Source organism: Nestor notabilis, unplaced genomic scaffold, assembly GCF_000696875.1.
Source record: "Nestor notabilis isolate BGI_N333 unplaced genomic scaffold, ASM69687v1 scaffold13049, whole genome shotgun sequence".
Lineage (NCBI taxonomy): Eukaryota > Metazoa > Chordata > Aves > Psittaciformes > Psittacidae > Nestor > Nestor notabilis.
Window position 1 is genome coordinate 57,814 of NW_009944160.1, and position 13,980 is coordinate 71,793.

At 36.2% G+C, this 13,980-nt stretch overlaps 1 protein-coding gene across 3 annotated transcripts in view; it reads right to left on the reverse strand.

The window, feature by feature from the left end:
- Window positions 1–9,419, reverse strand: part of LPIN2 (lipin 2) — a 30,557-nt gene extending 21,138 nt beyond the window's left edge. For 2 of the 3 annotated variants that reach the window (XM_010022298.1, XM_010022299.1), the window contains exons 1-2: window positions 4,315–4,532; window positions 2,592–2,687 (exon numbers count right to left, since the gene is read on the reverse strand). In XM_010022298.1, coding sequence (XP_010020600.1) covers window positions 2,592–2,687; window positions 4,315–4,506 — 288 coding nt within the window. In that variant the 5' untranslated portion in view covers window positions 4,507–4,532. Of the gene's footprint in view, window positions 1–2,591; window positions 2,688–4,314; window positions 4,533–9,127 lie in introns of those variants that run through there. The other variant, XM_010022297.1, reaches the window with a different exon arrangement.
- Between the last annotated feature and the right edge of the window lie 4,561 nt (window positions 9,420–13,980).

A 13,980-nucleotide genomic window follows, 5' to 3' on the forward strand; every position in this document is an offset into this window, starting at 1 on the left:
GATTTTTCTTATATGTAGCTGGAATTCCCCTCTTTTGCCCCTTCTCTTACCACCAGGCATCCTTGTGAGACAGTGTCTCTGTCTGCCCGGTAACTACCTTGTAGGTATTAAAAGACTGGTTAGATCTTCTCTAGGCTGAACACAGCCAATTTCAGCAGCCTCTTCTTCCTGTATCAACTTCTCCAACCCCCTGATCATCTTGGTGGCTCTCCACTGGACTCCCTCCAATTTTCCATGTCTTTCCTGAACTGGGGAGACCAGATCTTGGTAGATCAAAGCTGTGTTCCAGGTTTGGCCTAACATATTCTAGGGTGAGAGGAACAATCCCACATCCCTCCATCTGCTGTTTGTACCCCTGGTGATGCAGCCTAGGACACGTCTGCCTTCATTGCTGCCACAGTGGCAGCCTTTACAGCAGAAATGCATTTCATCCAGTCAAACCGCAGCCTGTACTGCTGTGTGGGATTCTTCCAACCCGGATGCTAGACTTCACAGGTATCTTGGTTAAACCTTGTGTGAATCTTGTTGGTCTAGTCTTCCAGCCTGCCAAGTTGGCTCTCTGAAATGGCCCTCTTTCTGGCCTGTCTACCTCTCCTCCTAGTTCAATGTTACCCATAAAACTGGTGAAGGTGCAGTCAGTCTTGTCATCCATGTCAGGCATTATCTGTCTAAAGTACCTTTTGAAAAGAAAAACTTGACTATAACTTACATTAAAACCAACAAATAACTTTTAATTACCTGAAGGAGCAATTCAAATGAAGGAAAAACTTTACCAATGGACTGCCTGGGGTTTATTTACATCAAAACAAGAAACTTAAGATATTGACATCTAAACTGAAAGAAACACACTGAGAAGGGAACAAAGTGGAACAAAAGTAGAAGAGAATGGAATTTGCGTAGTGAGGAGAAAGAGAAAGAGTTATGGAGCTCAAATTCAATGTAAGAACAGAACTAATTACAAGATGCCTGTTATTTTACAAGACTCTTGTAGATTATTCAGGAACTACACTGTGATCAGAAACAGCCAAAGCACTGGTACTACTTTTAATGTGTTCAAAGTCTTAACTGCTATTATTTAATATTAATTCAATTTTTCCACTGAGTTGAGTTACGGACATGTTTTGTTCCACATGAAGTACAGAGAAGTGGAGAAAGGAGAGCAAAATACAACTTTATACAGCACTGACGATGCACAGGGATTTTGCATTGTGAAAAACCTCCAAATTAAATTATAGCACATAAAGTTAATATTATATACAATTAGTGATAAATAAGCCAGAATAATAAGAGAAAATTTTAAAAAGTCACAGAGAAGTTAGAAGAAAGCTGGCAAAAAAAATAATGCCTGAAAGTACATTGTAATAGTCCCAATTTACATGAATTGAGGCATGTGGTGTTACTTCTGAACGTTGTCAAGATGTGAAAACAGCAAACACTGACCACTTGAAAGCACTTTTCTGAAGCCATCAGGAACTAGTGACAGCATTAATATTTATACCTTAAGCACAGCTTCAAGAGGTGATCATAAGGAGAAATATTGAGGAAAAAAAATGTCTAGAAGCACTAAATACATATCAGTCCTCTGCAAAACAGAACTCAACCTTCCTTTCTTAGATGTTATGAATCCCTACCCTAAATTACCATTTAGGGTCTTAATGGTTATTTTCACCTTCTACTTTAAATTGTATTTAACTCCTTTCAACATTATGAGCTTCCTCCAATCCTTCACAGTAAACAAGAAGTACCCTAAACTAAAAAGTGGATCAAGCTCATTTCCTTGAAAGACTCTGATTCCTAACAACAATAGGAAGTTAGCACTTCATCTTTTGCTTCACTGAGACAAAGTTTTTTTCCTCTCTCCTCTGCCTATTTTCATTAAACTGTTTGGAACTTTGTATTTAGTACTTCTTTCCTTCTGTCTTGCTGAACTATGCCAACAGATTCAAGAGTTGTCAAAACCAAAGCTCAGGACTGACAAATACTGTGAATTCATAGGTCCCATATCCTTACGAAATCAGAGTGAAAATCAACCATTATTCCTGTTTTTCAGGGGCTTCCCACTTCCAGCTGCAATAGGTTCTTGTGAAATTAATTACTGTATTGTAATACAAGAATTCTCAAATTGAAGAAGTTACTGGTAACTGGAGAAGATTTCACAGATAAAGTTGTGAAAAACTGTGCTAAAAATAAGACAAATTAAAAATATGCCAAAATAGACAACTTTTATTAGTACAGCGATCAGTAGCACAAGCTATAGGAATCTAAGGCAAATACTATTAAAAGGCACTGTAATCCATACAACTGCAGTCAACAAGAACAGATTTACTAAAACAAGGTAAAAAAAGTAAAACATATTCAACAGATCTTTCAAAATGGTCTAAGGAAAAAAAAAAGTAGTTACTTTGTTACCTTTGGTAGCAGAATTGCACAAGGCACCAAGCATCTTGAAGCATACGAAAGTGATGTTACGATTCATGTCACAGAAAATGTAGCTTTCATAAAAGTTACAATATTGGCAACACTATATTAATAATTAACACACTACTCCGCTAATATTGCATTGTAGCCATCTTGAAGCACAAAGCACTTACATTTTCTTCCTCAGTTTCTTGTACAAAGAAAGCTTCCCCATTGTCACCCAGTTTCATATGAAGATCGACAGCATCACCATTAATTTCTATATCAATCTGTGGGAAAAGACAATTTAATGGAAATAATTCATCACAGGGGAAAGCACTGACCTTAAGGCACTCTTATCTCAGAGTAAACTTTGTTCCACTGTATGATCATGCCTCTTTCTCCTCCCTCTGCTTTATCATAATGGTCTTTATTTTCTTAACCTGCAAAATCCATCATGCTCCTAGCAAAGAGCCTAACACCTAGAAGAAAAAAAAAAATCTGAAGACTGAATCTTGTTCAACTAATCTGGAGAAATAGAGGCATAAATAATAATAATTCATCTAGTCTTTATTTCCGTTCATATGTTTAAAGCTCAACTTGAATTGTGGCCTGGTGTGAATATGAAACCTGAATACCAAAAGTTTAAGACGAGAAACTAGAAGCCTGCTGGAGGCAGGCTTTTCGTCAAGGGGATAGAGTTTTGCCACAATTATTTCTGCAACTCAGTTAACCCAGTTAACAGTGTTTCAGATTTTCCTGCTGGTGAGTGTATGGGGATATGACATAGGACCACAACCCTTCTGCAACCATAGCTTTTTCGTCAGAGGAAGAATGCTTTTATTCTCATAAAAATGTACTTTAACTGTTATCAGCATGCTCACTAACAAAAACACTAGCAAGTGGGAAATCAAAACAAAACAAAACAAAAAAGACCAGAAAACTGCTGCTAGCCTGTGTTGTTATGATAAACTTGTAAGTTTAGTGCATGTAACTCTCAGTATGGACTGTAAATAAAAAAAGGCCCTGACATAACCACTCTTTTAGTTGCACTTTAATCTCCTTTTACAAACAAAATATAAAGATGGGGGTAGTTTCCTGCAGTGTCCTGTCACTTCCGAGAAAAGCAGCATATAATCCGTATGGTTTATGATCTGTTTAAATCAATCCACCCTTGGATATCACACCCACAGGCAATACCATCATACACAGTACTCCCTACTGACAGTAATGTAAATTCCCCCCCACAATAGGCCCATTTTTCCATCATATTTACAATTCAATCCAACTCATTCCCTAGGCATGATTACTAAAGCCTACAGAAAGGGGATGGCTGGACAATCCGGTCAGGTAGTGCTACAGTCTCAGACTGTCTGGACAGGGAATTGTACCAGGATCTCTTTCAAACATGCCTGCAAAGGAATGCATTTTCTATTGCATACCAGCCTTGAGCAGAGTTAGCAAGGAGCAATATTTATGATAGGTCACCAACCCTTAAGATACGCTCTATTTGTCCTCCAGACATTCCAAAGAGTTGCTTGCAACGTCAGGGATCAGTTAACTGGCATTAAGCATTTCTTTCCCAGCATACTTAAATAAACAGCAATGTAAACATTTTAAGACTGTGAAGTCTCTATGTTTGTACTATTCTTTCAGCATAGCTCAAGAGTTGTCAAAGCTTTTCTTTCACAGGTTTGGTTGTTTTTTTTTTTGCAGAGTCTTTAGACTACCACCGGAAGTTCCGTTTTCTATTCCAAAACTATCACTCTATACAGCATATATGAGAAACTGCTCTGTATTAGATTAGCCTACTAACTGGGTATGTGGGGGACTGGGGAAGGAAGGAAAGGGGAAGGGGGGAAATAAAGGAATGCACTGATATTCAAAACTTTGGTTTGGCTCACTTTTTGAACTTACCACTTTTTCTTTAGAGCGCAGTACACCAAGCTTCCCAAATCGGACATGAAAAGGAGAACACTGGAATGTACCATCCTGTTGCCGGACCACAATGACATCAATGCATCCTGAAAGGGTGGCCTGATTAATACCTTTGTACAGCTCCTTCACAGTAACCAGCACTTGTCCCGCAAGTTGTCCTACGTAGTTCATAGTCTGAGTCTACAAGAGAGGAAGGCAGAAAAAAAGTAAATAAACTTAAAAATCAAAGTTTTAAAAATCAATTTTATATCAAGTTTACACACTCATGCAACACACTATTTTAAGTGTAAAGAGTTATCTTACCCACTACCTACTTTCCATAGGTTTCTCAAAGTTTTAGTCAAGAGAAAACAAATCTTTTTGCAGTTTTTTTGTGATTGTTCATACTCCAGACATCAGAAATTTGAAAAATAACAACATGTAGTCTAGGTGAAGGAATCTTACAGATGGGAGTAAGGAGCTGAGAACAGAATACAAGAAAAGGAAGATGCATGCAGTAAGATTATGCTATAGTCAAGATTAAAAAAAAAAAAAGCAAACATAGAATCCCTTATCAAACATTCTGCCTACTCCCTTAAAAATACTTAATTGAACAAATGAATTTTGAATGACTGCAAGTCTTTCAGACTAAGAATACAGTGTGAACTATGACTGCCAATAAGAGATGAAGTCCAAAGATTTCTCACAACATCTAAGCTTTAATAGAAAGAGGAGAGAAAACTGTTCTGACAGAAACCTAAGCGCAACCCTTCCTCATTCTGCTGTCTCCTGCCCCCCACCCAAAAGACTGCTAACATGCTCATTTCAAATATATCCAAGCAATCACTTGCCTCTGAAGTTAAGGGTATTATTTGGAAGATCAAAGAGCCACTGCAAAAAAGCAGTAGGCTTAAACTGTAGAAACTCTGTTTTGGGATAATATTCCTGAAAGAAAAAAAAATCTGCAATGAATGTCTATTTCCTAATCTATTTTTATTAGCCCCTGAACACAGCTTAGAGTTTTTTTTAATACCTATAAACAAACCGATATTGCACTGCAAGAGTTTTTCCTCCTGCTACTGCTTTCATTATCTAGGTAATTACTTATTTCTGTTCTGAGACTTCAAAGTCTTCCTTACAGTAACACAGGGTATGCTGCATTCATTCAAAAGGAAACTACTCTTGTAGCATCTAACAGTACCAAATACAATCTTAAACACACAGGAGGTCCAAAACTGCTTTCACAGACATAAGAGCACCTATGGAAGCATTTTTCTTCATCTCAGGCATCTCATGTCTAACATATATTACTTAATCACATTTAGATTTTTGGAAAGAATAAAGAAAAAATAATACTTTCTCTTTACAACACTCAAAAAGGAAGATGGGAGTTTTCCAATATAGATTTTAAACTGTTTTGAAATTATCCACAGAGTTACTGTTAGGTAACATGCTAGAGAATTTACTCCTGTAGCTTTTGTAAAATATGGTTGATGAAGACAGAACAGACTGTCACTGAGTGACTAATGAGATTAGCAGAATGGACTCCCTATCAATGTTAGTGATTAATAAAATTCAATTTCACCTCTAAGAAGTTTTGTGGATAACTATAAAATTGACTGGTTGCTAACGAAATAATAGCTCACCTTTGGGTGAATAAGATACATAACTGGGTGAATAGGGAGAGGTCTCGCTTCAATCTTTCCTCACCTGACCCTCTTAATGAGCTGATGTTAGCTCCCTGGCAAAAGTCTACCTAGTTTTTGTTATCATTGTTTCAGTGGGTTAATAAATTAGATTAGCTCACAAAGACAAACATCAGTCACAAGGAACATGGCAGCACCAGAAAGCTAGATTTAAAAAAAAAAAAAAAAAAAGGAAAAGGCTGGAGCAGGGAACTGAACATCTTTCCTTCTAACAAGTGAGGTATTTGCTGCATCTTATGGAACTGTATCCCAAGATAGAAAGCCAGTAACATCTCTGCTTTATTGTTTCAGCAATTAGTCTTCTCCTACAGTGACAATCATCTTTAGTTTCAATCTCAGGAAAAATTGTCTAACACACAGTCACTATCATTCACAGCTATACCTTGGCTGCTTCCAAGAGAAGTCTATGGTATTGGCTTACTAAGCAAAGTTGATTTCATGTCACCAAGGAGACTGAATTTGTTAAAAAGAAATGCTTGGCATAATCAGTAATAAAGTCCTTAACAGAGCCTCTATTCCATGTATTTCATTTTAGGACTTGAGAAGTGGACATTAGCAAGGAATTCTCTATCATTTCAGTAAGCAACCGTTTAAAAGATCAGAATTTCACACCAACTGCTAAGAACTGAGTTCAGTCGATAAATAATCTAGTTTTCCTCACATACATCCTAATGACAGAAAATCACAAAAAAAACCCCTTAAAAAACTGAAATATTTACCTATTTTTCATATATTCTTGCTTTCATGTAGCAAAAGTTCTCTCTTTATAGATCTCGGTTACATTTCTGTAGCTCACCGCATAGCCGCAAAACATACATAAACCAGAATAACCTCTGATGTGTGAAAAAGTTGTGAACTTTTGAACCTACTATTAAAAACACTTTACAAGGAAAGAAGCTTTTTATGACCCAAGACTTAACACAAACATCATTTTGTATATTGTAAGTAAACAAAATTGTAGATGAGAAACTAGTGTACATTACTGCTTATCAGGTGGTAGTTCAGCTTTCAACGTAAGGGTTCACTTTGTAAGACAAACATGTTATTTAAGAAGGGGCAAACTGTGGTAAGCAAATGATCAAATAGAAATAAAGTGCCACTACATACCTGATAAACAAGAAACGTTGAATTTATCTCGTATGTCAACAGAATTGCAGCTAGGAGATTTTAAAATGGGGGAGAGGGGAATTGCTTTAAGTTTTATTGTATGTTGTTGGAAAACTTGCGGTGAGCAGTACTGAACCTGACTATACAGCTACAGAGAGGAACAGGGTAAAATGTTATTCTGTTAATTCTTGCAAATACAATAGAAATAGCCTGATCACAGAATAGCTAGTAAGACAAAGCATTTCCTTAATAACACTATTTATTTCATGCTTAGTAAGCATTTGTTAAATAACATTGTCCTGAAAGCAGAGAAAAGGAGAAAGCAGTATGACTTCACAAACTGCTAGAAGAACCTAAAAGGCATGCCAATTTCCAGTTCTGCAACTCAAGACAAGTCTGACTGATAAGACAAGCTAAAAAAGGACAATGCAGCAATATTTCACAATACTGTTTAGCTTTAGGTTTTCTTTAGGTTTTATTTATTTTGATATCCAGAGTATATCTATTACTTGAAGCAGTCAAATTCCAGAACTCTGCTAAAGTTAATGTAGCTCACTACTACTTATTCTTCTAGGATAGCAAATTAAAAGGCTACTGATACCTAATACACTAGGTAGTAGTGTATTCTTACAGCTAAATATGTTAATACTACAAAGGTAAGTGCAATGGTAATTGGAACAGTGGAAAGGATCTCTCCATCCTATATCACAAAAAAAGATTTTTTTTCTGGCAAGAAGCCATTACACTGCAAAAGTCAGAAACTGAAACTGCCTTTTTTCTTTTCGTTTGAGAGCAAGCATGAAAGTAAATATAAAATAAGAAAATAAAATACCTAGTTCAGAAGTTTAAGAACTAAACATAAAATTATGTGTCCTCATCTATAATATACTCAAATCAGTTAAACTAAAATTGAGCCTGCACATGTTGGTTGACTTCCTCATGTTACAGCAATGATTAATAGAATGGCTCTCAGAAATAACAATCAAACAGTAATACAGCTCAGATGAAGTATCTAACATGCCCTACATGACAGACAGCCAAATTTTCAAAGCTCATCACCAGGAAATGTTTACATTAACGTAACCTGAGCAGGAGGTTTTGTGGATAGGAATTGTATCTATGTACTATTAATAAAGATTTTATTTTGGTTGCTACAAAACCAGTGTGTTTTCTTGAATGACTTTTAATGTTATTCAGTAATATCCATATACAAGTGTAAGATATAAGCAAAGTCTGTCCACAAATTTGTTTTTCCTGTACATTTAGAGTACTGCTTTAGTAAAAGCAAGCTACATTTTGTGTTCTAAAAGCTAACACCTTTTATACAGGTGCACCCTTATGAACATGAACACCACAAATACCCAATTCAACAAGCAAAAAAGAGCGCAAGTTACTCAAAGACAAGCTGTCAGATTACTCTAAAGACATACAACTTTAGAGGGCATGAATTTTAACTATTACTGCAAGAAAAAATTAGTTAAATGCAGCTCTTAGCTTTTAAGAGGGTAGATGTTTATACATCCCATTTGTTTTAAGATACATTTAGAGGATTAAAAAATAGTCTAATGCCACATGATGTAAACAGTAAATACATTGCATTTGTTTCAAGAGATTATGTGGAAAACAAAATAAAAACATGTATAGCAATTGTTTCCCTCAATTTATCTCATCTTGCCTATACTGGCATGTATACATGAGTTGGGAGTTTTCTTTAACCAGAATAACTGTGAAACAGGACCATGGTACCATCAGGACTACTTGGAAAAAAACAAGCAAACAAAAACATTTTTGCTTCTATGTAAAGATTTTAATATGTGTTTAGGGTTGCTCCTAGTACTGCACAGAGCACTTACGGAACAAAAATGGGAAACAAAGTAAGTCTTTTCAATGCCTAATTAAAGTCTTGCACACGCTATTAAAAATAGGCTGTCAATTTTTATGCATTTTAACTATGCTATAGGAAATTATATACCCATACTTAATAAACCTGTCAAACTCACCAAGATTCCAGAAGGAACCCTTTCACGGGCAGCAACAACTCTTCTACTCAAGTCATCTTCAAAACCATCCTTTTCTGAGAAATGCATCTCAGAAGACAGGAAACTAACTTTCCCCAGTACAGATAAATACAAAGCTTACAGCCATAACAGAATGTTGTATCAGCATTTCTTCCCGTTCCATCAAAGCAGAAGAATTATGTAAATCTTCTGGTCTCAGAGAGAAGTGTTTGGTATACTTTCCCATGCAGTACTAAGATTAAAAAGGAAGCACTTTAAGAAAGATCACGCAGAAACTCCCTCACCAATAGGCTTTGCTTGAAATGTCACAGCCCCCTTGCGCTCTTGGAGATAAGTAATAACATGACCACATTTGCCATATGTTTGCCCTGATAGGTAATGATCTTGTTTTACACCAGGTCACGTGACTTTAGCTGGAGCGCCCATGGAAAGAAACAGGGATTTAGTTAATGATTCTTAAGCAAAGTCCACATTAGCTCACTTGGAGACTTTTTGCCCACTGTTGCAATTCCAGCACCTATAGCAGCATTCAAAGTCCTAGTTGAGCCTGCTGCACATCTAATTCAAGAATGCCTGCTGCCACTTCATGTACCTGCTCCCTTCTCTAACGGCTTCACTGGGCTAGATAGTCCCATTTTATAGGACAAATCTGAACACATTTCAGGGTCTAGTATTTGTGGGCTATTTTCCCCCTTTCTGAAATTGCATTACAACGGTAAAGAGCTAACTGACCTGGTGCCAAGTTTGTATTAAACCATAAAAAAGCCTAATGCTCACAAAAATAAGTAGTTTTTCCTGAGAAATTCTGCTGCTTTCTTTAAACCGAATTGTTAAAGCAGTACAATTTGTGTGTGTGGACAATACACGCATGCTTATTGCATACCTAGCTCCATGACTGAGGACAAGAACCAATTTTCAATCTGAGCAATTCTGAAATGTCATTACTTCTCAAAATAGTGTTGTGGATAGGCGAAATAACTGAGGAAGTGTAGGAGTATAAGGAAATAAGTCTACTCTGAATGTGAAAGACAGTCTCTCAAGACCAGTAATATTCCCGCAGTTTAGACATATTTTCATTAACTTAAACCCAAACATCTCCTCCTCACCCCCAAGGTGTTACTTTGTGTCTGTTACAGAAGATGCTGGAGGAATGCTGCTTAAATTACAATCTAAAAAATAACCTAGGATCCTACTACAACCTTCACTCTATTCTCCTCTAAGTTTTGTACATTTATGTATTAGGCTGTGATGCAAGGACAATGAAACACATTATTTATTAGCTGAAGCCAAAAGGCTTGCAGTTTCCAAAATAATTAAAGAACTACACTCAAGACCAAAACTAAACCAGTCTTGATGACACACTCCTAAATTGAGCGTTGGGATTGATACACCTGCAGTAAGGCTGCAATAAGCTGCTACCACCTCTGGGCCCTTTTCTATACACTGAATGTTTAATGTGGCTCTTCACAAGAAAAATTACTGGTTTTGTTAGCAGACATGACACATATTTTCATAGGATATTAATATTTACTAGACATACTCAATTTCCCTCTGCTTGTTCATCCTTTCTTTATCATGAGTGTTCCGTTAAAATATAGTAAGAACCACACAGTTCTGCTCACAGTTCTGAGCAGAATGGAAGCCAGCTTTGTAAGACAGTGCTGCTTTTCACTTTCTACTTAGCTTTATGCTTGTTGGTTTGTTGGGGTTTTTTTGTGTACAATATTCTATCTATTCTATTTCAGTATTGTTCAGTGTTTCAGATTGATATTATTTTCTTCAAAACTTCTAAAAGCATCTTAAAAGACAGACTTTCTACAATACAGACAAAATTGCAGTCACTGCAGTAAGGTAAGATTAAGCCAGGTAATAAGTTTTGCACATTTAGAAAGCCTCCTTGTCTTTTATTTCTCAAAATTAATAAGGTAAATAAAACATAATTCCATCTGAATAAGTTTAAGTTCTACATTATTTGCTTATAATTTACACAGGAAAATTAGTTTTAGTTTTGAAAAGCAAGTAGCCCAATATGGAAGTATCAGAAGCAATGTTTTTCATGCAACCTTAGTCAGCTCTTTGGTGTGAGTAGATTTTACTGTGGTTTAGACTTGGAAAGCACATACAAGTTTTTTCAATAGTTTCATGCAAGTTAATACTGCTGAGAAAGATCAGTCACCATCCTATGCTCTTTTTTTTTCCTCTGTTCTTTGTGGGTCTACACATCACATCGCTCATTAGTCAAAATCCCTGATGGGAAGTATGATTCCATTTTAAGTACTACTTTCCAGTAGTAACCTTCATAATGTATTTGATTGCAATCATTTAGTTTTACAGCAACCCAGAGACACAGTGTTACTTTTTTCAGCTATGCAATGGAAACTCAGGCCAGGAGATTAGAAAGAATGAGACAATTCCTTCTCTAATTAACATATCTAATAGATACAGCAAGTATGGGGCAACATTTAATCATGTCCCTTACGTTTCCTTCACCCAGTCCTGCCCTGTATCATTTTACTGGTCAGCTATGACTTAAGCACCACAGTTCTCTGTCTTCCGCCCCAGACTGACATCAGAAAAGGTCCCTTCTCCTCAAGCCTCAACTCTGATTCCTAAATTCCACCACACTTTCATGCACTTTTAAACACTTTTTCTATTGGGTGCATACAAAGCAAAAGAGTTCCTAATTCTCCTCTAGAGATTATGAAAATCAGACTGGGACTGAAAACACTTTCCTGTGCCCAAGTTCTTGTTCCTAGCCCAGGTCTGAAGCATCTGCTTACTAAAACTGGAAATAAAACTCAGCTCATCCCAGCTTGTGGTAAAATACAGTCAATACACCACCTGCTACTTTTAACTGCGAAAGTCTATCCAAAGCCTAATCCAAAGGCTAGTAACTTTGCCAGATTAAAATAAATGCAGACATGAATGACAGAAGACATACTGAATGAAGACTATTTGCCTCAGATTCCTTATGAAAGGGGCACAAGAATTCTTCTAAGAGAAAACAGCTAGAGCTTTTCCTCCAGTAGAGTGGAAACATACCATCAAGCTTTGTTTCTAATAAAAAAAAAAAAAATGAATAAACTTGATAAAATTTTCCATATAAAGGCTGAAGGTGGCTAATACATAAATTGGAATGAAATTTTCCATTTTAGTAAAGTTATGTGCAACTAAAAACCAAGTTCTCCTCAAAAATGCCAAAAAAAGACTAAAGGGCAATTACCTGCTTTTACCTGCTTTACTCCAGGCTGTCCAAAAACTAAAAATAATTTAAAAGCCCTATCACAAGTAATAGTAGAATCCAAGTACAAGAATCCAAAAAGTTAATAGATGTTAGAAAACACAAGTGATACAAAAGCAGTTCATTGCCCACTAAACTGGTGGTGAAAAAATGTGTAAAAATCAAATGTCTAGTTCTCCACCTAAGATACAAGATGGTATATTCAACGCTTTCAAGATTTCCTGTCAGGTGTAGTCAGGAGCCCTTAAAATTAGGATATTTTTTTCAGGGCAGCTTAAGTGGTTTTTTTAATCTCCAAGGGTGGGGGTAGAAGAGATAGCAAGACAAGAAATCCAGTTTATTTGGACTTGGTCCTTTTGTAATGGGTCAACAGTTATAGTTGTATGGTCTACGATGAACTATCCGATTCCAGTATTATAGCACCTTTCCTTCTATTAATCTAAGCATTTTTTTTTATACATATATATATATATATTTTAAGTCACCTTTTTTTCCTGGTTGCAAGGAAACTTCAGCAAGAACGAAGAATACTTCTAAGAGTCCATAAAGTGAATTTTACTGTTAAAATGATCAGTTCAATCAAAAAGTTTGGCTACATGCATACAAAATTTCTGTGTATGTTAAGACCTTAGCTTCTTTCAAGGTACTTAAAAGAAGTAACTGGCTAATCCAAAAGCACAGCACTTTGGAATTTGCATGGGCATATCCCATGCAAGTGCCTGACAGACTTCATGTATCTATTTCCAGCCGCACAGACTCTTCTACTGCCACACAACATCCTTGGTTGAACTTATTTCTAAACACATACCACAGAAACCAAAGTTTCTGAACAGACACTCCACCTATCTCATTTTTACACAAAATGAGAGAAAGCAGATGAAGTTTTTCCTGTATGTTTCTAGAAAGCACTAAGCATTTCCCTAATGAGCAATCCCTTATCTTTCTATTTTCTCCATTTAAAAAGGTTTCTTTCCATCTGCCCCAGGTGTATTTATATTTTCTGATAACCTTCCAGGATTTAGAAGTCAAAGGAAAAGAACATGGTCATGTATTTAAGCATGAAATGCATCTTCATCTACTACTGGTGTATAATTTGGTTACTTTTAGAATACATACATGAATATAAGATCTGAAACTAGTTCATATCTTCAGGTTGACAAGAACAGAAATATAGTTATTCTGAGAAACAGATACATGGAATATCCCCAAAGTTCTAAATATAGTGTATATCAACAAGAAACCTTTTGTTACTTGATAGACTGTCTTTATTGTTGAACTGATGAACATGTACCAAGATAGAACAACATCCATAAATTTGATTTGCATGTAAGACTTGGCTTTTTTATTAGAAAATTGGATAAAAATGCTAGTCTTACAGAATTCCCACACAAAGGTATTTATAGCATGAGATGCTGGGAAAGGGAAAATTATATACAGCTGAGCATAGCAGCATATGCTTACTCATTCACCAAACACAATCTACGTGCATTATTGAGTTTTAATGAACACAGAGATTGCATCTGTCTGAAGGATCTATCTGTTCACCCCCAGCACACAGTAGCACATCTGCGCTATCTATATGGGACATGACAAA